This window comes from Rattus norvegicus, chromosome 18 (genome assembly GCF_036323735.1).
Source record: "Rattus norvegicus strain BN/NHsdMcwi chromosome 18, GRCr8, whole genome shotgun sequence".
Classification (NCBI taxonomy): Eukaryota; Metazoa; Chordata; class Mammalia; order Rodentia; family Muridae; genus Rattus; species Rattus norvegicus.
Genome location: NC_086036.1, coordinates 58,275,927 through 58,302,063, shown reverse-complemented (window position 1 = coordinate 58,302,063; position 26,137 = coordinate 58,275,927). Strand labels below are relative to the sequence as shown.

Below are 26,137 nucleotides of genomic sequence, written 5' to 3'. Positions count from 1 at the left end.
CTTCATTTTCTCACAGTGTCATTTTGGTAAAGATCTAAGCTAAGCCTCACTGAATCTGTAATATTAAACCCTTCAGTGTAGAATCAGTGTGTGTGTGCAGGTGTGTGTGTGAGTGTGTGTGTGTGTGTGTGTGTGTGTGTGTGTGTCTGTGATCTTCAAATCCAGACATCTAATAGAAATAGCACATAAAGCTCTTTAATTTCCATGGCCAGGGCTCTGTTTATCTAAATTTCTTATATTAAATATGGATATGTCCAGAGTCATAAGGATGCATATAGTAAGATATAATACAATAACAATTGCCTCTAGGGAATAAGGAGGGAGGGATGGATGGTAACCTTCTAGTGTAAAACTGTGGTTCCTCTATTCTATTAGATCTTTGTTCTGAACTCACTGAATCAGCATTTCCAGACTGAGCGAAGAGATAATAGGTGGCAAATGTATAAGTCTTGCTAAAAAGAATCCCCAGAAATCCTCATTCTAAGTTAAGTCTTGTATGCCTTCATTTCCTCCTTAGTGGGGAAAAAGCAGAATGTGCTTCTATGCAACCAAATGACAAGAAAGGAAACAAAACAAGGGGGTGTCTCTCTCCCATCTGCTAATAAGAAATGTTTCCCTTGGAAGTCTCCTTGGTGTTCAGGACTCTCCTTTTGGTGTCGCATGGAAATAGAACACTTGCAGAGTGACGTCATAATTGGGTCTGAGGTTCTCATCCCAGGGCCACCACCACTGGTTCTGTAGCAGAACACAACCGTGGGGCTCTTATTAAGAAACTCTGGGCTGAAGGAATCCAGAGAGAGGCATTGCATTGCTTCTCATGGGAAAGTCAGCAGTTTTTCTTCTGGCTTTCTTGGCTACTAGCTACTATTTCTCATGTAAGCATCTGTCAAAGATCTCCAGGGCAGGAATGAGCATTGAGTGTGTCAGGGTGGTGGAACAGATGAATTATTACTACTGTTTAGAAGTAAGAATGTTTGGACAGCCTCCGAGATAAAGAACTCAATATCTTAGCCAGAATAAGTATAAGTGATTGACAGGGTTCTTTTGTTGCTGCTGTTGTTGTTTTGTTTTGTTTTGTTTTTAATATTCCAAGAAATCCACTAAAGACTTTGAACTTAGGTTTTTAATCAATGGTCTGTGAAGACTTCAATCAATATATGAGACATAATTTGGCCTTCTGTGTTGACTATCAGTGTTTGTTCAATCTCTTCTTCCTAATTCTGTCTCTTTGACTCTCTCTCTCTCTCTCTCTCTCTCTCTCTCTCTCTCTCTCTCTCCCTCTCTCTCTGTCCCTCTGTCCTCTCTCTCTCTGTCTCTCTCTCTGTCTCTCTCTCTCTCACACACACACACATGTGTGCACATGTATGTACAACTCATATGCATACACAAAGTGTTCTAAACAAAGTCTCATCAGCTTTGGAAATAGCTTACTATTAAAAGACTATTCCATATCAAGTCTCTGGATGTCTCAGCATGAACCTGATACAATAGAAGCAGGTTGTTTAATTGCTACATCAATGCTAGAGCAGAAGGACAGGTGAAGGGTTGTCCCTTGAAAGAAACCAAGGCTGCGAAGCAGAATGTAAAATATAAAACTGTTAATAATTTATGTAGCTATTGATATGGAATTTCCACGAGAAGAATCTTCCTTATCAACAGGAAGAAAATATATATAAATGTTTCATTAAGGACAGAAATAATCAGCAATGGATTGCATGTATGTGTGTGTGTGTGTGTGCAGTGTCTGTCAACAAATAACTAGCATGACTGTGAAAAACTAGACCTTTCTCTGAAACAAATCTGCTCAATACCCGTGGACCCCAGTAGGGCATTGCATTGTTGAGTCCTTGATAATGAAGCTTGGGGTCATGTCCTTCCTGCTTAAGGCCAGCATAAAATATAGAAATAGGTCAAGGGGTTTTCAGACAAAATATTAAGGGTATTTTAAAAGGTATATTATTTTATATGTATGGGTGTTTTGCCTGCATGTATGTCTGTGCCTGGTGTCCAGGATGGCCAGGAGAGGGTGTCACATACCCTGGGATTGGAGTTACAAGTAGTTGTAAACTGCTGTATAGATACTGGAGATAGTACGCAGAGGGCCAGTAAAGCAGCAAATGTTCTTAACCGCTAAGGCATCTGTCCAGTCCCAGAGGTTCTTGAACAAGAAGAGAGAAAGGAAACAACTTAGGGACCAGACAGGTTTCAGAAGAACCTTGTGTAATGGAGGTAATTTTCTATAACTTCCATGGTTAATATAAATATATGACTGATTTAATGGGCTACACATTTCAACACTGTGTTGTTTTATTGGGTATTCTAAAATTTTCCTTACAGATATTATTGGTGAAACTTCATTCAAGGTAAGTTTGCCTCTGTACAAGAACAATTTTCCATGCCCGTAGAGTTTCTATAATTCTTAAGCCATGTGTAACAGTCAGCATCTGGCCATGTACCATCCTCATGATTTCGGTTTCCTAGGACTCAGACTCAGTATCGATGTCAAAACCAACCCTGGTGTTGATCGCACACTCTCAAAACCTTTCTACCATGGGCAGAGAAACTTCCTAATTTAGCATTTCATTTCCTCTCTTACCTCCACGGACCTCCTTACAAATAACTTACTCCAAGCATTGGCACAGTAGGGTCATCTGTTCAAGAAAAGAGAGTTTCTTAGGACCAAAGTTTGCTTCTGCCTACTGCCCTCTTTGTAGCTGTGGCCGTTTTCAAGTTGCTACATAGTTCGTTAGTTAGCCAGAAGCCAAATGGTCAAGATGATAGTGGTGGTGGTGATGACAATGATGATGGTGGTGGTGGTGGTTGGTGGTGGTGATGATGATGATGATAATGATGATCGTGGTGATGATGATGATGATTATGATGATGAAATATTTACCACCTCACTCACTCTGAAGAGAAAATGTTAGCCAACTCCTACTTTAATCATGAGAATGGGATCTAGACAACATAAACCTACGTGAAATGTCTTTCCATGTAAGTCAGTGAAACCTAGTGTTTTTAAGGTGAAGTCCTGCATGCTTCTCAGTGTCTTTTCTTCTTGACAAGGCCCCCTCCCCCATTTTTCTAAATTCAATAGAAAGTATTTGGGGTACATGTTGTTTCAATTTGTGTTACTGAGTATATAAAGTTATATATAATTTTTAAATGGGAGGGTAATTGCCTACATGAATAATGCATTCGTGTCATTTCCCTTTCCCTGAAGCCACAGGGAAGGAAACATTGTGTTAAAAGCTTACTAGAAAAAACAAACAACAACCAACCCTATACTTCTCTTAAATTAAATGTCTCCATAGAGGCTGAAGAGATGGCCCAGTGGTTCCGAGGACTGGCTGCTCTTCCAGAGAACCAGGTTCAGTGTATAGCACCTATATGGTGACTCACAAGCATTCTTAACTCCAGTTCTTTAGGACGCAGCAAGTGTTTCTGCCCTCCAAGGGCATCAAACATGAATACAGTGCATATATACATGTAAGAGAAACACTCATTCATAGAATAAAAATAAATCTTTAAAAATTATTCTTCTTATGCCCATATTCAACTTAAGCAGTCACTTTTGCATATGTGAATGTCCCACAAAAGCATCAGTACTTGGTAGAGTCTCTCAAACACACCATCTTGACTTAGCCACTAAAAAGGAGATAGAAACAATATTTCCCTCAGAGAACTTGGATAGCGTTGGTATTTTACTTAACTTGAACCTCTTATTAAAAACATGATTGCTGTTCTTTAATGTTTTATAAAAATGCAATTGTTAACTTCAAATTTATAATTGACAATTGTGCTTAAGATAAATTTAGCATCATTAGCAAAGTACATGGGCTGGTTTGAGGTCCCTGCTACATATGTAGCAGAGGACTGCCTTGTCTGGCCTGAGTGGGTGGCCATGCACTTGGTCCTGTGGAGGCTGGATGCCTCCCTAGAAGGGTGAGGTGGGAGTGGGTAGGTGGGTGGAAGAGCACCCTCTTAGGGGCAAAGGGAAGGATGGGGTGAGGGGGCTTGCGGAGGGGGGACTAGGAAGGGGGATAACATTTGAAATGTAAATAAATAAAATACTTAATAAAAATTTGTCAATTTCAGGAGAAATAGGACATGAGTTTAGAGGAGGAATAATGATCAAAGTGGTTGAAACTTAGAAAGAGCTTCCAGGGACTAAGCCACTACCCAAAGACTATACATGGACTGATCCTGAGCTCCAACTGCATAGGTAGCAATGAATAGCCTAGTAAGAGCACCAGTGGAAGGGGAAGCCCTGGGTCCTGCCAAGACTGAACCCCCAGTGAATGTGATTGCTGGGGGGAGAGCGGTAATCGGGGGAGGATGGGGAGGGGAACAGCTATAAAGAAGGGGAGGATTAGGGTTAGGGGGATGTTGGCCCAGAAACCGGGAAAGGGAATAACACTGGAAATGTAAATAAGAATTACTCAAGTTAATTAAAAAAAAAAAGAGCTCTGTAATGGGAGGCATTGGAGGCTTCCAGAGCAGAGAACTGCCTAGTGTAGTATACACTGCATGTGGCTGTCCTGTGGTCCACACAGTTAGTAGAGAAGGACAGTGTTGGGGCACCTGCCTGACCAGTGAATTACACAGTGTCTGACTTTGCTGCCTCCCCTTTCTTCTGTAGATATCCTATTCTAGCATTCACAGTGCTCCAAGCAAAGCTTATTCCACTTCTATGCTGCCAACAAAACAAAATAAACGTTAAATAGTAAGATGATTTAGCCATTGTGACTCCTCCCCTTTCTAGCCCAGAAAACTAATTCTCAGAGGCCCAAACTATGGCCAGTGTGGGGAAAGGAACACATACTGTATTCTTTCCCAGACGCCACTGTTAGAATATGGCTTTGATGACATAAATCACTGCCACAACAAATATAAAGTGCTCAGACCTTCTTATTACTTCCCCCAAATAGTTCTCTTCCCTTCTAACAATTTCTAGTGAAGCCAAGAGTCTGGGCTACATTGCCTCACTCACATTACAAAATGGTAATCACGAGGGCCTGCTTGCTGGACGTATCAAAATATAGTTTTGAGAACTTAGGTTTAAACAGGAGAAACATTTTGACCATGGTTCTCCTTTCCATAAACAAAACAAAACAAGGAAACTCAGTGTTTGTTAGAAGCCATTAAGAGATCGTTGGAGGAGAGAAAGCTTAACCTGTGGGTTTTGTTTTAGGTCATTTCATGCAGCCATTATCAGAAGAAGTCTGTACAGAGGAAGCACACATGCTCCATAAGAGTCAGCCCGCTATGTGCTTCTAACAATGTCACATATCCTAATTCCTGCGTGTACTGTTTCGCCAACATGTGAGTTGACATGCCACCCAAACTGGAACCCCTCAGAGAGTGATGTGTGCCTGACCATAAAAGCTGATTGACACTTACTGTTTTGAAAAACTGTATACGAATAACTCAAGATATGAACCCCTAAACGAAGACTCAGGAGGTCACTGGCTGCATCTGAAGGTTGTGGGGTGAGGGAGAGACGCGGGACTCTGAGTCCCACCTCCATGTTCATAAGAGAAGCCTCTCTACATATGTTTTGAACACTAGTGTTACAAGGAGAGAAGATGTGAAAAAATTATCTTTCAAAAACATTTGAAAAATAGCCCAAGGCAAGAGCAGATCAAAGCAAGAAGTCTTGGTATTTGAAGTCAGGAGGCTTTGGCTTGAGTCTATCCCTGTGGTAACGAGGAGGCTCATAACCCCTCAAACATCAAGTCCTTACCTCCAAATCTCACATTCCAGTTTTACTCCATTCATTCACTATGCTCCAACCACACTAGAATGTATAAAGACTGTTTCTGCTTCTAAAGTGTTGGACAAAACTTTTATTCTCTTAAAGAGTATTTTCCGGGCTTTTCCATGGCTACTGCTTCTTCAGCTTCTGAACCTCAGTCTACATAGATCTCTTTTTTTTTTTTAATTTTATTTTTTATTATCTTGAGTATTTCTTATATACATTTCAAGTGTTATTCCCTTTCCCGGTTTCCGGACAGACATCACCCTCCCCCCTCCCCTTCCTTGTGGGTGTTCCCCTCCCAAACCTCCCCCCATTGCCACCCTCCCCGCATAGTCTAGTTCACTGGGGGTTCAGTCTTAGCAGGACCCAGGGCTTCCCCTTCCACTGGTGCTCTTACTAGGATATTCATTGCTACCTATGGGGACAGAGTCCAGGGTCAGTCCATGTATAGTCTTTAGGTAGTGGCTTAGTCCCTGGAAGCTCTGGTTGCTTGACATTGTTGTACTTTTGGGGTCTCGAGCACCTTCAAGCTCTTCCAGTTCTTTCTCTGATTCCTTCAACGGGGGACATATTCTCAGTTCAGTGGTTTGCTGCTGGCATTCGCCTCTGTATTTGCTGTATTCTGGCTGTGTCTCTCAGGAGCGATCTACATCCGGCTCCTGTCGGTCTGCACTTCTTTGCTTCATCCATCTTGTCTAATTGGGTGGCTGTATATGTATGGGCCACCTGTGGGGCAGGCTCTGAATGGGTGTTCCTTCAGTCTCTGTTTTAATCTTTGCCTCTCCCTTCCCTGCCACGGGTATTCTTTTTCCTCATTTAAAGAAGGAGTGAAGCATTCACATTTTGATCATCCGTCTTGAGTTTCCTTTGTTCTAGGGATCTAGGGTAATTCAAGCATTTGGGCTAATAGCCATTTATCAATGAGTGCATACCATGTATGTCTTTCTGTGAGTGGGTTAGCTCACTCAGGATGATATTTTCCAGTTCCAACCATTTGCCTACGAATTTCATAAACTTGTTGTTTTTGATAGCTGAGTAATATTCCATTGTGTAGATGTACCACATTTTCTGTATCCATTCCTCTGTTGAAGGGCATCTGGGTTCTTTCCAGTTTCTGGCTATTATAAATAAGGCTGCGATGAACATAGTGGAGCACGTGTCTCTTTTATATGTTGAGGCATCTTTTGGGTATATGCCCAAGAGAGGTATGGCTGGATCCTCAGGCAGTTCAATGTCCAATTTTCTGAGGAACCTCCAGACTGATTTCCAGAATGGTTTTACCAGTCTGCAATCCCACCAACAATGGAGGAGTGTTCCTCTTTCTCCACATCCTCGCCAGCATCTGCTGTCACCTGAGTTTTTGATCTTAGCCATTCTCACTGGTGTGAGGTGAAATCTCAGGGTTGTTTTGATTTGCATTTCCCTTATGACTAAAGATGTTGAACATTTCTTTAGGTGTTTCTCAGCCATTCGGCATTCCTCAGCTGTGAATTCTTTGTTCAGCTCTGAACCCCATTTTTTAATAGGGTTATTTGTTTCCCTGCGGTCTAACTTCTTGAGTTCTTTGTATATTTTGGATATAAGGCCTCTATCTGTTGTAGGATTGGTAAAGATCTTTTCCCAATCTGTTGGTTGCCGTTTTGTCCTAACCACAGTGTCCTTTGCCTTACAGAAGCTTTGCAGTTTTATGAGATCCCATTTGTCGATTCTTGATCTTAGAGCATAAGCCATTGGTGTTTTGTTCAGGAAATTTTTTCCAGTGCCCATGTGTTCCAGATGCTTCCCTAGTTTTTCTTCTATTAGTTTGAGTGTGTCTGGTTTGATGTGGAGGTCCTTGATCCACTTGGACTTAAGCTTTGTACAGGGTGATAAGCATGGATCGATCTGCATTCTTCTACATGTTGCCCTCCAGTTGAACCAGCACCATTTGCTGAAAATGCTATCTTTTTTCCATTGGATGGTTTTGGCTCCTTTGTCAAAAATCAAGTGACCATAGGTGTGTGGGTTCATTTCTGGGTCTTCAATTCTATTCCATCGGTCTATCTGTCTGTCTCTGTACCAATACCATGCAGTTTTTATCACTATTGCTCTGTAATACTGCTTGAGTTCAGGGATAGTGATTCCCCCTGAAGTCCTCTTATTGTTGAGGATAGCTTTAGCTATCCTGGGTTTTTTGTTATTCCAGATGAATTTGCAAATTGTTCTGTCTAACTCTTTGAAGATTTGGATTGGTATTTTGATGGGGATTGCATTGAATCTGTAGATTGCTTTTGGTAAAATGGCCATTTTTACTATATTAATCCTGCCAATCCATGAGCATGGGAGATCTTTCCATCTTCTGAGGTCTTCTTCAATTTCTTTCCTCAGTGTCTTGAAGTTCTTATTGTACAGATCTTTTACTTGCTTGGTTAAAGTCACACCGAGGTACTTTATATTATTTGGGTCTATTATGAAGGGTGTCGTTTCCCTAATTTCTTTCTCGGCTTGTTTCTCTTTTGTATAGAGGAAGGCAACTGATTTATTTGAGTTAATTTTATACCCAGCCATTTGCTGAAGTTGTTTATCAGCTTTAGTAGTTCTCTGGTGGAACTTTTGGGATCACTTAAATATACTATCATGTCGTCTGCAAATAGTGATATTTTGACCTCTTCTTTTCCGATCTGTATCCCCTTGATCTCCTTTTGTTGTCTGATTGCTCTGGCTAGAACTTCAAGAACTATACTGAATAAGTAGGGAGAGAGTGGGCAGCCTTGTCTAGTCCCTGATTTTAGTGGGATTGCTTCAAGTTTCTCTCCATTTAGTTTAATGTTAGCAACTGGTTTGCTGTATATGGCTTTTACTATGTTTAGGTATGGGCCTTGAATACCTATTCTTTCCAGGACTTTTATCATGAAGGGGTGTTGAATTTTGTCAAATGCTTTCTCAGCATCTAATGAAATGATCATGTGGTTCTGTTCTTTCAGTTTGTTTATATGATGGATCACGTTGATGGTTTTCCTTATATTAAACCATCCCTGCATGCCTGGGATGAAGCCTACTTGATCATGGTGGATGATTGTTTTGATGTGCTCTTGAATTCGGTTTGCCAGAATTTTATTGAGTATTTTTGCGTCGATATTCATAAGGGAAATTGGTCTGAAGTTCTCTTTCTTTGTTGGGTCTTTGTGTGGTTTAGGTATAAGAGTAATTGTGGCTTTATAGAAGGAATTCGGTAGGGCTCCATCTGTTTCAATTTTGTGGAATAGTTTGGATAATATTGGTATAAGGTCTTCTATGAAGGTTTGATAGAATTCTGCACTAAACCCGTCTGGACCTGGGCTCTTTTTGGTTGGGAGACCTTTAATGACTGCTTCTATTTCCTTAGGAGTTATGGGGTTGTTTAACTGGTTTATCTGTTCCTGATTTAACTTCGATACCTGGTATCTGTCTAGGAAATTGTCCATTTCCTGAAGATTTTCAAGTTTTGTTGAATATAGGTTTTTATAGTAAGATCTGATGATTTTTTGAATTTCCTCTGAATCTGTAGTTATGTCTCCCTTTTCATTTCTGATTTTGTTAATTTGGACGCACTCTCTGTGTCCTCTCGTTAGTCTGGCTAAGGGTTTATCTATCTTGTTGATTTTCTCAAAGAACCAACTTTTGGTTCTGTTGATTCTTTCTATGGTCCTTTTTGTTTCTACTTGGTTGATTTCAGCTCTGAGTTTGATTATTTCCTGCCTTCTACTCCTCCTGGGTGTATTTGCTTCTTTTTGTTCTAGAGCTTTTAGGTGTGCTGTCAAGCTGCTGACATATGCTCTTTCCTGTTTCTTTCTGCAGGCACTCAGCGCTATGAGTTTTCCTCTTAGCACAGCTTTCATTGTGTCCCATAAGTTTGGGTATGTTGTACCTTCATTTTCATTAAATTCTAAAAAGTTTTTAATTTCTTTCTTTATTTCTTCCTTGACCAGGTTATCATTGAGTAGAGCATTGTTCAATTTCCACGTATATGTGGGCATTCTTCCCTTATTGTTATTGAAGACCAGTTTTAGGCCGTGGTGGTCCGATAGCACGCATGGGATTATTTCTATCTTTCTGTACCTGTTGAGGCCCGTTTTTTGACCAATTATATGGTCAATTTTGGAGAAAGTACCATGAGGAGCTGAGAAGAAGGTATATCCTTTTGCTTTAGGATAGAATGTTCTATAAATATCCGTTAAGTCCATTTGGCTCATGACTTCTCTTAGTCTGTCTACATCTCTGTTTAATTTCTGTTTCCATGATCTGACCATTGATGAGAGTGGGGTGTTGAAATCTCCCACTATTATTGTGTGAGGTGCAATGTGTGTTTTGAGCTTTAGTAAGGTTTCTTTTACATATGTAGGTGCCCTTGTATTTGGGGCATAGATATTTAGGATTGAGAGTTCATCTTGGTGGATTTTTCCTTTGATGAATATGAAGTGTCCTTCCTTATCTTTTTTGATGACTTTTAGTTGAAAATTGATTTTATTTGATATTAGAATGGCTACTCCAGCTTGCTTCTTCTGACCATTTGCTTGGAAAATTGTTTTCCAGCCTTTCACTCTGAGGTAATGTCTGTCTTTGTCTCTGAGGTGTGTTTCCTGTAGGCAGCAGAATGCAGGGTCCTCGTTGCGTATCCAGTTTGTTAATCTATGTACATAGATCTCTTTTTTTAATTGGTAAATCTATCTTCTCAGAGAAAAACACAGAGGTGCAATTTACCTCTGATGGTATCCATATGAAAGCTTACCTTTCTTTTACAAATCATGTAATCCCCAAGTATTGTAAATTTTTTGTTTCTCATTTCTAATCTGTTGCCACACAAAAGATGTATAAAATAAAAAGAAATCCCCGTCTCTATTGTTAGATTTTATACAATGCTTGCATTAATTATGCCACTCCTAAGTGCTTGTTTAACAAACTAAGAAACTAGATGCTTCTCAAGTACGATTGTAGTAATGGGTATGAATTTCACCTCAGAATTTAAGGCATTCTATTCAGCATTAAAAAATATTACTGACAGTGTACTCACATAGACAAAATAAATAAAAATAAATCTTTACAAAATAAAATGCTATCACTTGATATTTTGAATCAGTGTTTCAAGACACATTGTTAGAAGTAAAGACTCTAATATGATAGACCTAGGTTATGAGCTCAATTTATATTCTAAACCATGGGGTTTAGGACATCCTAATCTCATAACTGGGGTATGAGATCGAATATTCTAATTGAAAAATATACCTAAAGAAGGCTTAGCCTAGTGGGTCTTAGTAAAGAATAGCCAACAATTTGGGTTGCTACCAACTGGAGGAACAAGCGTCCCGGCTTTCCTGGAACCAAGGGCTTTCCTGGGATAGGATGCTTTGACAAAGAGAAGTGATGAAAACCTGATAACTTACTAACAGCTTGTCTTCCCAGTCGGTGTCCCTTTTGCTATTTGCATATTTACTGGCTCTGACACTCAGGGCAGTTAGCCTGTTCTACAGTTTGCCCCAACAGTACAAGAGCCCTTCTGGATGATTCCAAGGCCTCATCTCCTTGGTTGTCAGGTTGTGGCCATAGATGATTCCATGACATGGATTCCTTTGAATAAACTACACACATGGCTGTTCTCTTCCCAAACTTCATATTGGTCTTCCACTTCCACCCGTTGTTCATGCCTACTGTCTAACTCTTTTCCCTGAAGTTCTAGGGCAAATAAAAAACCTTTCAGGCATAAGAACATGTCATTATCTTCTAGATTTTAATATACTGGAAATAGTAAATCCTGTTTCTTAAAGGCTATTACTACCAGATTCCAGGGCTATTTCACTGATATAACTTAGTTATTATTTTCCTCTTATTGAAAATTAAAAATTTCTCATACAATATATCCTGATTATAGATTTCTCCCCCTCTACTCCTTCTGGTTCCTTCCCATCTCCCCTCCCTCCCCTCTGGATCCACTCTTTGTCTCTCCTTAGAAAACAGCAGGCTTCTAAGAGATTGACAACCAAATATGACAAAATAAAATCTAATAAAATGAACCAAAAAATGATCGTATTGAGGTTGAACACAGAAACCCAACAGAAGGAAAAGAGTCCTGAGAGCAGACACAAGAGTTGGAGACCCACTCATTCTCACAGTCAGGAGTCCCATAAAAATACAAAGCTTAAAGGCGTAATATATACACGGGGAACCTGGTGCAGACCCATGTAGGCCTTGTTCAGGCTGCTTCAGTCTCTGTGAACTTATGTGCTTAGTTGATTCAGTGGCTAATATTCTCTTGGTGTCCTCCACTGTCTCTGGCACTTAAAATCTCCCACCGCATCCGCTGAGCTCTGAGGGGAAGAATTTGATAGAGACCTCCATTTTGGATTTTTCTCTGAGCAGTGCCTGGCTGTGGTTTTTTTCATCTGTTCCCATCTGCTGATGGAGGAAACCTCTCTGACGATGACTGAATAAAGTACTGATCTATGAATATAGCAGAATATCATTGGGAATCATTGCATTGACATTTTTTTTTGACCAGTAGTGTTTGGTTTTACCCAGGTCTCTGGTCTATCTGGTTTCCATTTCTCAGTTAGCCTAGCAGTGTCAGACACGGGTTTCTTCTTGGGTCAAATCAGAATAACTTTAATAGGAAAGAAACCAACGCCTTCAACTCTTGGCAGCTAGCTCCTGGAAACTACTAGCCTACCTCTGCCTTTACATCTTACCTATTCTAGACAATTCCTAATGAAAATATATAAAGACTTTCATTTTTGGCTTTTGGTCACTTGGTTGAATTTTTAAAGACTCATCCATGCTGTAGGGAACATTAAATTTTTGTACCTTATTATGGCTGAATAATATGACAATCGTATCTACTCTTTCATTCATTAATGGACATTGAGTTGTCATTTGGGACCAATGGGAGTAATGTTGCTACGATTTTCATACACAAACGTGTGTTTAGACATACGCCGTTGATTTTCTTTGGGTATAATTCTATGAGTAGACTTTCTAGGGAGCACATGGTAAGTTCATACTTAACATTTTCAGAATCATCAAACTATTTTTGAATCAGATACAATGTTTTATAATGCCACTAGCAAGATACCTTTGCCAAGGCTTGTTATTACCCATAATTTTGATGAAAACCATGCAATGGGTAGGAAGTGGTCTGTGACATTATGTCTTGTATTTCCTTAAGGGCTGATGATAGGCATTATTTCATAGAATTAATAGTTATTTATTATATGCTTGTTCAGATTTCTTTCTCACTGTCTAGTCATATTATTTATGTTTTTATTATGGAATTCCAAGTATTCTTTGCTATGGGTACAATTTCCATATGAAAAGTGGAACTTCTGAATTTTCTTTAGTACATGAGCTCTCTTCTCACTTTACTAGTCATGAACTTTAAAGCACGGAAGGCAGTCATTTTGATGAAGTACACTTGATCTAGTGCTTAACTTGGGATAATAGTGACAACTATGTTTAAATTTTAAAAAAGTGATGTGTTTACCTCTAAATTCACAGAGGTTTGAGTTTTTATTTGATTTGTTAGCGATGAGGATTAAAAATGTTAGGTGTTATGAGATTTGGACTTTTAAATGTTTTAAAAGCTTTTGCACATGTGTATATTAAGTATTGAACCTATTCTTCCTTACCCTTCTCCTGCACCTCCCAATAGTCCACTTTGTTCTCCTAGATGATTTGTTTGCATTTTCATGCCATATATGTTTAAATATGCATACACATAGACTTGATGTGGCTATATAAAACTACAAACCATACATGAGACAAAGCACACAGTATTTGTCTGAGATTGACTTCATTCACCTAATATAACATTTTCAGTTGTATGCATTTTCCTGTCACAGTATCATCTTTCCATGTGATTTGCTTCTGAGTGTTGCTGATAGTTTTAGGACATTATTAAGTTTTAATTTTTCTATGTGAACACCAATCAGTTGTCCTAGAAATGTGGAGGAAAAAATTTCTTTCTCTCACTGAAATTGTCTTAGCAGTTCTTATCGGAAACTGTTTGACTATAAATATTTCATTTCTGAACACTCAGTTCTACCAACATATATGGTCTTTGTCTCACTACTCCACTGCACTGGATATGACAATTTCTTTTCTTACATTAAGAATCAGAAGAATGGGTCTTGATGTTGCAGTTTCAGATTATTTATTCTGCATCCTGTGCTTAGGAAGCAGTAGGGATGTTTTCAAAAAATCATCTACAGATATTCACCATCATGGCTCTGAGAGTAAATACTAGACAACAACTGCCTTCCATAATTTGTTATACATCTACAGTTACTATTTCCTGGGAAACCCTTGGTTATGCTAATGCACTTGTGTGCATTAAAGGACTATGACTATTAGCACTCTGATGCCCTTTACTGGCAAACACTTCTCAGAGTGCTTAGCATCTTTTCATGCAATAATAAGACTAGAAAGTGTAGTCTCCTCAATAAGATATGTATCTTTGGCCATGGTGGTGCTGCCAGTGAAGCACCCTTGCCCATGGTGTGCCTTGATGTGTAGTACACCTTCCCCTCCTCCTCTTCCTCTTCCTCCTCCTCCTCTTCCTCCTTTCTCTCTCTCTCTCTCTCTCTCTCTCTCTCTCTCTCTCTCTCTCTCTCTCTCTCTCTCTCTCTCTCTCTTTCTCCTTCAGAACCCATTCTATGTCTCCTGCACCATTTCAGAAGGAGTCCCCTCATAACATTTATCCAATCTGCAACTTTCACAGTTAGCTTCTTTAAGCCTTCAGTTTGTCTCTTCTCAGATTTTTAAGGAGTTAAAAATGTGAGCCCAGGTCGCATCTGGGATAAAATGAAAGGGCAAAGACACATTTCTTCTAATTCCATGTGTGCCTCTCTCCTTGCCTAGGCCCCAGCAATGTTCCTGCTTAATGCTGTACCCAAAGTCTTTGACTTTATGTTTTGCTTAAAGATTCATTACTTGTCTGCATTATTTAACTTGTTTATTGTGGTGTTTGGAACTGAATTCACTACATTGCACATGCTAGCAACTGAATCACACCCAGAGCTCCCCATACACCGATTATAATTTGTAAACATCTTACTATATATTTAACAACAAGTTTTCCAAAGACAACTGTGACATTAAATTTAAAAAGAAAACTAACAAATGATGGATATGGTAACAGAACTTAAAATATATAAATTATATATAAGCAAATATAAAGTATTAAAAATACATGATTGTAATTTTTGAAAATTTATTAATATATTCTATTTTACCTTAAAATGTATTATATACCAGATACTGTGTTTGGATCCATTTAGGAGTTACATCATTCACTATTCAACACAGTCGTACAAAGTAGGTATAAAATATCTACTTCTAGTTCATATATAACAAAAGAAACCTAGTGAGACTTGGGACTCATCCTACTTAGAAATAAATCTGCAAACTTGCTCCATAGAAGAAACAGGCTTACCTTCCCATATTTTTATCTCAAGATTAGAATTTCATATTTGTACAGAAATTCAGAATTTTACAAATACACTTTTTTGGATTGGAGATGTACCTCGGGGCCAAGTCCTTGTCTAACAGATATAAAGCCCTAAGTTTTATCCTGAACACTGAAAAAAAATCTTACAACTGTGGTTTGCCTTTGAGTATTTAATAAGAACCTGGTAAATTCCAGACACTGGGTCTAGGAGTAGTGGGAGAAAGCAAACATCAAACAAGGTACTATTACCTTATCAGACTATTGTTCCAAACAATATGGATACAAGCATACTTTTATAAGGAAATAATTTCCAAAACCAGGCCGTTTATAATTTCCATGGTAGTATTCTATAGTAGGGTTGCATGGGGGATGCATTCCCTTTCCTATATGTAAAGGGACTCTAAGCATAATTTTCTTGCCCATTTTCATCATTTCAAAGTGGGTTTTAGAGAGCTATTTTGACTCTAAAGAGGCTGGGTCATTTTTATATAATAATAAATATATTTATTATATATAATAAACCCTACTGACAACAATTTAGTGTAATACATAGTCATTGGGTTTCTTTTCGAACTAAGATTCTGGCGACAATATCTTCATTGTTTCCCATGCTCCTCTGCTTTGTCTCTTGACCATTACAATAGTTTTCTCCTGATAGGTGGTCTTCTTGTTTATAGTTTGTTCAGTGTTTTCACACCAAGCTCCCACAACATATCCCAGGAGGTTACCAGATCTGTCAAAATTGTATAGATTTGATCATTATAATCCAGAGAAGTGAAAAGATTTCCCCAGGATACAGAAATGTATTGATTTCCCCTCCTTCTGTCTCTTAGGGCACAGGTTTCTATCTTTGCTAAAAGCTCTTATAATTATTCACCACGGTCAGAAACAAAGGGATCTCCATGGCAGACGGATGTGATGGAATTATCTACTGAGATGGGAAGCATCTATGTGTAATCCAGGAGCTTACAAATCAAGGCTCCCATCCCTTAAAATTATTGTACAATTGTATTAGGGGGAAGAAAGGTTATATTCCATAGAAACTGTGTATAAATATTTATATCATTTTTCCTTAGAGCTTTGGATCTCACTCTTCAAATCCAGTACAGTGGAAAATGTCTGAAGTCCACTTCCTGATTATTCTTCATTCATCATTAAATGAGACACTCAAAGCGAGCATCATCTTTTCTTTGTAAGGCGCAAAACTTGTTGTTATTATTATCTTATTTAAAAATCAATAAATTTTATCATCTGAAAAGTTCTTTGGCTTGAGATTTAATTAGCGAGACTCAGGGGATCTATTGTCCCTGACTGAGAAATCTACAGTTTAAAGAATTAATTGAGCTACTGATTGTAGAGAGGATATCTTGTATCTGTATGGATGTAGCGCCTGTCAATAATAAACCTGATGGCCTATGGACTAGGCGGGAAATAGGAGGTGGAACATCCAGGAGGAAGAAAAAATCCTGGTATAGAGCTAGGCGGGTGATCTGCTCGGGAAGAGGTGAGGAGACAGATGCACGATACCTGAGCACAGGTAACCAGCCACGTGGCAGAGTGTAATGATTCTAGTCAGAGAGCAGCCAAGATATAGAACCAAGGTATTTGTAAATATATTTTGAGCCTGAATCTTATTTCTGAGAGCATAGGACTGGGAGGGAGAATCAGACCTAACTTTAAGAACTGGCCATTTGCCAGGAAATATTTTTCATGAGAATCAGAAATTTGCCTAGATTCTTGGTTGAAAGTAGTAACCAAAAAAAAAAAAATGCATGTACTTCTGCAATTTATGCTCCAGGGAAAAATCAAGAAAATGCATAATTATTTAATAATAGTATACAATGTGAGAAAAAGGAAACTTATGTTTAAGCCTCGCTATAAGATGAGCAATTTCAAAGAACATTCACATCTGACAAAGTCACTTTATGCCTATGATGAATCACAACAAAGCCTGCATAACTGGTTAATCATGACCGGATATTGGCAAAATATGCACATTCTCTAAGTTATGGAATATGAGATATGCCATTATTTTATTATTAGACTAATAAAATGACTGATGTTTCACTAGTTATGACTTTTTCGTAGAACCATCTTCCTTAGTTACAATTAAGATTTCTGAAGACACCCATTTGAAAGATTGTGTCTAATTTATGAGAGTTTCCAATCCAAAGCAAAGCCTCCCTTCTTTAAAACTTTAAAACCTCAGACTGACTGCAACAATACAACCTCCTACAGTACATAGGCCATTATTATACCTTCTTATAGGTGTGTTCTGTAGGTCTCCAAGGTATGCCTCTCCAAATTGTGATGCATTAGAACAAACTTGTTCAAGTATTAGTGTGTTCCTGGTGGTCTGTGGATGAGACGACAGGTACAACACTTGGTCTCTCTTGCTCAAGAGAACTGCTTCTTCTTCTTCTTTTTCTTTTTCTTCTTCTTCTTCTTCTTCTTCTTCTTCTTCTTCTTCTTCTTCTTCTTCTTCTTCTTCTTCCTCTTCCTCTTCCTCTTCCCCTTCCCCTTCCCCTTCTCCTTCGTCTTCTCCTTCTCCTTCTCCTTCTCCTCCTCCTCCTCTTCCTTCCTTCCTTCCTTCCTTCCTTCCTTCCTCCTCTTCCTCTCCTCCTCCTCTTCCTTTACGTCTCTGCAAGGATATCTACAGAAACTGTGAAAATAAGTTGTCAACTCATATACTACCTTGCCCTCCATGTAACACAAGTGGTCAGGTGCAGCAGAGAAAGCTGCTTAGGTCTGCTAACAAAGACAGTATCCTGGCCAAAGAACACGTGTGACAGTGGAGCAGTAAGATGGGACAAGTGACCCCAAGAGCACTGATCTCTAAGTGAAGCTCCTTTACATACAGTGGGGGGGTCTCTACTTCTCTTTTGTGAACTAGGGGTGACACATCAATCACCTGCTGTCAGTTCTGCCTAACTCTCACGTGAGCATCTTCTCTGCTGGTCATCCATTCTTATGCCCAACCTCAGTATCCATCTTCTAACTACAAAACTCGGCCTAGTCCTAGTATCTAGACAGTCCTTACTTTCAAGGAATCCAGTTAAATCTTCACATGAATGTGTATCTAGTCATCCTTTGCATAGCACAATACTGTTTGAGTGCTGTGTTGGTCTGTTGCTGTGTATTGTAATGCTGAACACTGGCCCCCAAGGTCTGGTTGCCCTCAGGGATGAGAGAATCCTCATGCACATCAAGTAATGATACGTGATAATGTTCCTTAAATTAACTATTGGTTGAATAAAGATGCTACAGCCTATAGCTGCACAGAAGAGAGGTAGGTGGGGTTTTGATTCCTGAGCTTGAGGTAGGAGGAAGACCACGAGGAGAGGAGAAAAGAGGTGGAGAGAGGAGAAGAAGCCATAGGGTAGGTGAGTCATGAAAACATGGCCATGAGGGCTGGCCAATTGGAGTTAATGTGGCCCAGATAGAACAAGGCAAGTAATAACTCAGGGTTGTTGATAGGGAAGTAGATACTAATAGCTTAGAAGGAAGATATCTGCCCTAGTGCTAAATAAGGCTTATTATAAACATAAGAGTATGTCTTTAATCTGAGCACTGAATGATCAAATCTGACCAATTGAGATTAAATATTTACTACACCATGAAGTGCTAGCCTCATAGCAGGCATTCCAGTACATGGTGTTCTTTTTTATTAAAAAAAAAATTTCCCACAATGTATTCTAATCATGTTTTCACCCTCCTTCAACTGTCCTCCCCTGACTCATCCCAGGTCCTCCCCACCTCTTTGGTCATCTAACTCCATGCCCTTTTCTCTTTCTCATTCTCTTCCTTGACCTTTATTTATCTTGACATCAAGAAAGAGACCACTAGGATGTAGTGGCTAAAACCCTGCAGTGTCCTGACCTGATTGGAAACAAACAAACAAAAAAGATTTTGCAAATGTCAACAGAAACGCCTACCCTTTCCCTCTTAGATGACAATTGTCTATTACCTCTGACCCTTCTGCCTCCCATCTCCACACATGAGGCCAGTCATCAATGAGAACATTCACTCCACTGAGCTGGATGTGAACTCAAAAGAAGGAGACTTGGCAAGCTTTGCTGTTAGACCCTAAGGAAGAGAAACATTTGCTGTTTCTGTTCTTACCCCTTTTTTTTTTAAAGTGAGTGACTGTCATGGGTTTCTAAAACCCTGCTCTACTATTTCCTTTCCAGACCTTTAGTCAAGTGAAGCCTTCTAAGGCAAAAGCTCTTAGGGAAGAGATCAGCTGCTGAGCAGTTCCAACTTACAGACGATACCTTCCCAGTTATTGAAGTTATCCTAGAAAGGGATGCATTTTATTAGACAGCCAGCAGCTTTTTTTTTCTTTTCTCCATCTTTATTAAATTGGGTATTTCTTATTTACATTTCAATTGTTATTACCTTTCCTGGTTTCCAAGCCAACATCCCCCTAACCCCTGCCCCTCCCCTTCTCTGTAGGTATTCCCCTCCCCATCCTCCCCCCATTACTGCCCTCCCCCCAACAATCATGTTCACTGGGGGTTCAGTCTTGGCAGGACCAAGGGCTTCCCCTTGCACTGGTGCCCTTACTAGGCTATTCATTGCTACTTATGAGGTCGGAGTCCAGGGTCAGTCCATGTATAGTCTTTAGGTAGTGGCTTAGTCCCTGGAAGCTCTGGTTGCTTGGCATTGTTGTTCATATGGGGTCTCAAGCCCCTTCAAGCTCTTCCAGTCCTTTCTCTGATTCCTTCCATGGGTGTCCAGTTCTCAGGTCGGTGGTTTGCTAGCCCGCAGCTTTTGACAGTTAATGGGGAAGAGCATTTACTGTCATTGCTTAACTCAGTCAATGAACTACACCATCTAGTGGGGAACACAGAGGTCATATATTGAACCTTTTTGACAGTAAAATAGCCTCTGTTTATCACGTTCTGTATTGTCATGGCTCTGTAACTTAAAAAGAAGAAGAAAAGACAGAAAAGTATGGGGAAGTGCGTGGAGTTGGAGGTACAGGAAACAGGATTCTTCGACAACCTATAAAGTTTCAAAAATTGAAACTCAGACATGATTGTATTAAAAAAAATCTCCCTATATTTGGTCAGAAATCTCTCTCTCCCTATCGGTTACATACATGATTTTACTTATTTTATAATTTTGTTTGAGAATTTTGTGTGTCAATGCTGTTTACATTATGGCCTCATCCTTCCCACTCCTCCCCTGTACTCTTAAATCCGGTCTTTCTTTCTTTAACCATCATCGTTATATAATCTACATCCATCTATCTGTCTATCTATCTATATCGCCTGCTGAGTTCATTTACTGTTACTCATATATGTATTTAGAGCTGACTACTTGATATTAGATAACCAACTAGGGGGTTCATCCCTGAGAAAGACTGATTCTCTTTTTCTCAACAATAATTGACTGTCTGAAGCTCCCCCATCCACTTTGGCATGTCAAATGGATTGCCATTGTTCAGGTCTTCTTTAAAAAAAATATGTATTTATTCACTTTACATCCCAATATCAGACTTCCTTCTCTCAATACCCCTTCATTCCTGTCCTCCTTCTATTCCACCCTCACCTTCTCTTCTAAGGAGGGAAGCCCTCCTCTGGGTGTCACCTCCTTATACTACCCCCAAACCCTGTGCACATCAAGTTACTGCAGGACTAGGCAAATCCTCTCCCACTGATGCCAGACAAAGCAATCCATTTAGAGGTACAGGAAGACTCAGCGACAGCCCCCACTCCACTTGTTGGGGGACTGCATAAAGACCAAACTGCTCTTTGGCTACACATTGGCAGGGGGGACCCAGGTCCGGCCCATGTTTGCTCTTTGATTCAGTCTCTTGGAGCCCCCACCTGTCCGGGTTAGTTAACTCTGTTGGTCTTCCTGTGGAGTCTCTATCCTCTTTGGGTCCCTCAATCCTTTTCCCAACTCTCAAGACTCCCAGAGCTCCATCTAATGTTGGGTGTAAGTCTTTGCACACGTTTTTATTGACTGCTGGGTGAAGCCTCTCAGAGGATAGTTATGCTTGGTTCCTCGCTGCAAGCACAACAGAGTATTATTAACGGTGTCAGGGATTGGTTTTTGCTCATGAGACGGGTCTCAATTTGGGGCAGTCATTGGTTGGTCATTCCCTCCATCTCTGTTCTATCTTTGTCCCTGCACATCTTGTAGGCAGCATACATTTTAGGTAGAAGATTTTGTGGATGGGCTGGTGTCCTTATCCCTCCACTGGGAGTCCTGCCTGGCTACTAGAAATGGCCACTTCGGAATCCATATTCCCCACTTCTAGGAGTCTCAGCTAGAGTCGGCCCCATAGACCCTCCCCCTTCCCAATCCCTGCCTATCCCAGGTCCCTGACATGTCATAGAGATTGCCCCCTGTTCAGTTCTATTTTAAGCAACCAAATTGTTGAGATTTCATGACTGTAGCTTCCTTGTCAGATAGAGAAGACACAGGATATCTTTCAATAGATATCCTGGCTCTCTGGCTCTTAACATTGTTCTACTCCATTTTCCAAGACTTTTTCTTGAGCTTTAGGTATAGGGATTGTGTTGTAAACGTATTAGCTGTGGCTGGGAATATCACAGCCAAGTGTTCTTTGAAGTCTGACCAGTTGTGGACTTTTGTGACGGTCCCCATCTGCTGCAAAATGAAAGCTTCTTTGATGTTGGGTGAGAGCTATACTAATCCATGGGTAGAAGGGCAAATATTTAGAATGGAGTCAGAAATTATGCTGGTTTGGGAACATGGCAGTAGTAGGTCGTCTTCTAGGCTCTATGATCTCATCAACCATGAGTTGTTGGCTCTGTTTACCGTACCAGGCATGAATTCCCTTCTGTTGTTCAAGTCTTAGGTCCAATTAGACAGTTGATGGTTACCACAAGGCTGTAAGTGTCACTATTGCACCTTTGAGACATCTCACTGTGATGGTTATTGTTATGGTTCCTGGATATGACAACTAGGTATAATCGTTGGTCGCTTTTCTCTCAGTTTAGATAGCACCTTCTGTACGATGAAAGCTTGTTCCCAAAGAGAAGGTCTTCAGGTCAACTCCGGTTTGATTTCTCCAAGTCCTGCATTCGAGGTGGATAATGTCTTCAGCAACATTAATTTCAACTTCTGGGAAGAAACTGAGGGCAATGGCAATTGAATATATTGTTTTGTGGCGTGTAGTGAGGATCTTGATCTCGCCTGACAAAGAACTCAAAAGGAGGGTTCTCATGCCTGGTACTGAGAATTTTGGTAGTCTACGCCTCCTAGGAGAAGCATTATCACTCCACGTGGTTTAACTCCATCACACACACACACACACACACACACACACACACACACACACACACACTTACATAATCATATGTGTATGATTCCTTCTGGCATTTTCAAGCACCCTTAGTGTTATTTATCCTTCATAACCTACTCTTTGTATTGCCCTCTTTCCCCATTCCCAGTTAAACACTCTTTTAGTTTCATCAGATTTCCCCTTGTACCTGTGTACTAATTTTCTCTCCATAGTGCCTTCTGTAACCCCACCCTGTTCCCCCTTTTACTTTCCTGGTACCAGCAGTTATTCCAAATGTATAGTCACATTTAAATATTGGGGTCTGGGATCCATAAAGGGATCTTCCTGGCCAACAGCTCTTAGGGATACATACAGCCCATCCCTGGCATTAAGTCTTCCTTATAACATTATGGCTTCTGAGAGCAGATTTTCCCATTTGCACAGAATCCATTCATTCTGGCTATTTAACCATTATGCTAACATTTACTTGCACAAAGCTATTAGGAGTTTTCTCAACCAGCTTACTGAGTGTCACATTACCTTTCCTTAAAGTTCCTAAGAATTCCATAACTGTGCCTGGCCCTTTCTCCCTGTTCATCTGATTTCCCATCCTCACGCCTTTAGCTGAGCTTGTGTGTCTTCAAAGGCTTTGCTAAATCTGTAAAATACTCAAGAGACTAGTATTACATCATCTATAAAATGAAAAATTTTTCAGAGGGGGCAGGGCAGAATCACTGCCGGCCTGCCATGCACAATTCCCAGTAAATGTCAGCTGATCTCAGAAGCAAATGACTAAAGGGGTACGAGGAAAAGTGTTAGCAAGGCCCAGCACAGCATGAAACACTCCCATTCTCTGTCAACTGTTTCCTTGAAAGCTCAATGTTGGATACAGTAGCATGGATATGAGGCATCATCCAAGCCCCCAGATGCCATCCAGCCTCCTCAGCTTGAGGCACTGTCATGGGACTACCATGCATCTCCTCAGTGTCAGTTGGTGGGCCTGGACATGGCTCTCACCTGAATGTCCACACAGGCTCCCTGAATATGACAGTCTCTAGGCCAAAGCAGCCACTAACCACAACTGGCTACCAAGACGGCCCTAGACTGGGAAATAATATTTCCTTCCAGTATACTTTCCTGCGGGAGAGAAATGTACACAGATTGATCTTAGTGGCTTAGTGTCTGTCTAAGGATGGATTTAGTCTTTTTTGGACTGCTTTCTTGTTTACAGTTTTATTGACTTTTCTCCTGCCCTCCAAGCAATCCAGAGGCTTCCATGCCGAGTGACAGTATTAATTCTGATTGCAACAGAATCTACCTACAGTCATCTGGGAGATGAGCCTCTGGGCACGCTGTAGGGAACTTCCAACATTAATAGATGTGTGGAGACCTACCAACTGGACGTGGCACTACTGCCTGGCCAAGATCCTGGACTATGTGAGTGGAGAAACGGAATTGAACAGAAGAAAGCATATGTCTCTTCCTGTCTGATGATGGGTGTGATGTAACCGGTTTCTTTAAGCCCAAGTTGCCCTGACTCCTGACTTCCCCATCATGATGACCTATTCACTGAATCAAAACATTTCTCCCTTGTTGCTTTTGTGGTAGTGGGCTTTTTTTTCCTTTCTTTCTTTTTTGACATTTACTAATTTATTTTAGAGACAGAAAGTGTGTGTGTGTGTGTGTGTGTGTGTGTGTGTGTGTGTGTGTGTTTGTGTGTTGGGGGCATGCATGTGGAAATCTCTTTCTTTCTCTTTCTGTCTGTTTTCCTTCCTTTCTCTTTCCTTTATTAAACTTTAGATCTGATTGTTATCTTCTATCATGTGTACCTCTAAGACTGTTCCTTCTTTACAGGTTAAGTCTCTCCATGTGTTCCAAGTTTTGGATCCCAGGAAGGGCTATTTATTAGATACTGCAATATACTTTCTCTTATTCTCCCTCCCTGCTCTCATAAGAAATGGCAAACCAAAGTCTGAGTGCAGCCGTAGTTCACCCTGGGTACCCAGTGAGTTTAGTAGGCTCACTTACAATCGTGGGTGAGGGGATGTGGGCGAGAGTATGAATGGTCCTAAAGTAATGAAAGTCAGCATTCAGCACACATGATCACTCCTCCATGGATGCACAGATAAGCTCCTCTTTCCCCAGCCTATATAGTCTAACATGTCCCCGAGACCCTTGGGGCAAGGTGCAAAGATGGCTGGAAGGAGTGTCTGGATACCCAGTGAGGGTTCAGTGTCCTTTCCCATACCCATTACCCATGAAGGAGATCAGCAACAATCAAGGTTGCATGTGATGACTGTTCGCAAGCAGAAACAGCTGGTCTCAGCAGGATGGCATCTGTTTTGATAGGAGGGTAATAAAGTACAATTCAGAAACCACTGCAGAGGATAGTAGCCACACGTTTTACTTGTAATTCCTTCTGTAAACAAGAATTCCTGGAAATAAACTAGGTCTTCAAAGGTTGATTGACCAATTAAAACTTCAACGATTCAGCAAAGCTGTATTGACACTGTTCTAGACCCTAGTTACAGCTTCTCCCAGGCTATCTTTATGCTATGAAATAGTTATTTCTTGCTCCTCTCTGTGCCAGACCTAACATTTTAACAACTTTTTGGAATATATTAACTTAACGAAACCCTAGTTTCCCACCGATCAGAGGGTCCAAAGTGTCGCCAGATAGCATCTAAAACTTATAGTAGAATCTTGCTTTCACCGGCCAACCTGATATACTCACCAATGTATTTGAAAAGTACCTTGACTTGTGACTTCTATTTTTCTGTGTAAAAAGTTCACGGAACCCTCCACCAGTCAGAACACAGAATCTGGGACAACCAAAGTCTGTGTTCTCTGGACTAGCCATTTCCATTTATATCTGGCTCCAGAATAAATTCTCCCTTCCCTTTACTCTCTTTGAGGTAAGGATCATTTTGTATTGATAGTTGTATTGATAGTTGCGACTCCCCGTGTGGAGCTCCAAGAAGGACACATTTCCTGGGAGAGGTCACCTGTTACAAGCAAGATACCTGCATAGACCCACCACATCCAAGGCATTTGTTGTCCTTTCCTTGGGTGAACTGGGATGAGTATTCTTTGATGCTTTCTTGGCTGTCTCTTGGTTTGGTCTGACTGATTGACCTTTGTTCACTTTGAGTTGGCTATTTACAGAACTTGTTTGGTAATACCTTTTTTTGGTTTTTATTTTCTTTCCAAGGATTTCGTTTGGCCTGCCTCAAGAGTTCTCTACTGCTTAGGGGAACTCCTCAGGCTAAGGATGAATACATGAAGCTATGTCCTAACATCCCTGGGGGTAGTGCTGAGGTCTTCAAGCATCGGGTGTGTGTGTTTCCCTGTCTGCTACTTGGCTGATCTACCCTAATAAGCATGGCTTGCATGGTACGTTGTACTTCTTTGCTTCTGTTTTCCTCTTAAATAAAAAAACAAGTATTTGGCTAAAAATAAATTTCTGATTTTTAACAGGTTCTATGTCATTTCTATTGGTGTTATTAAAAATTGCTACGTAGATACCCATTAAAATAAAGTTTTTGAAAAGTACCACATTGTTACCTATTTTCTTCTATAATAATGTGGCTTTCATTTGATTTTTACAAACTAAATCAGGTATAATACCAATAGAATAAACCATAAAGACAGTGTTCACAAA

The 26,137-nt window shown here is 40.2% G+C and overlaps 1 protein-coding gene across 2 annotated transcripts; it reads left to right on the top strand.

The window, feature by feature from the left end:
- Nucleotides 1-727: 727 nt before the first annotated feature.
- LOC102547035 (serine protease inhibitor Kazal-type 9-like) lies at nt 728-16,473 on the top strand. Of its 2 annotated transcripts, XM_006254826.5 has the most exons (4): nt 728-875; nt 2,338-2,363; nt 5,195-5,325; nt 16,292-16,473. In XM_006254826.5, the coding sequence occupies exons 1-4, from the start codon at nt 818-820 to the stop codon at nt 16,350-16,352; spliced, it is 276 nt and encodes a 91-aa protein (XP_006254888.1). In that variant the 5' UTR covers nt 728-817; the 3' UTR covers nt 16,353-16,473. The 2 variants fall into 2 exon arrangements, 1 of the variants encoding a protein (XP_006254888.1); XR_361421.5 differs by lacking the exon at nt 2,338-2,363.
- Nucleotides 16,474-26,137: the final 9,664 nt, after the last annotated feature.

Excerpts from the sequence above, each read along its gene's own strand:
- LOC102547035 (XM_006254826.5), top strand. The coding sequence starts at position 818 with ATGGGAAAGTCAGCAGTTTTTCTTCTGGCTTTCTTGGCTACTAGCTAC. Across the intron at positions 876-2,337 it reads TACTAGCTACTATTTCTCAT|ATATTATTGGTGAAACTTCA; the intron begins GTAAGCATCTGT and ends TTTTCCTTACAG. Across the intron at positions 2,364-5,194 it reads TTGGTGAAACTTCATTCAAG|GTCATTTCATGCAGCCATTA; the intron begins GTAAGTTTGCCT and ends GTTTTGTTTTAG.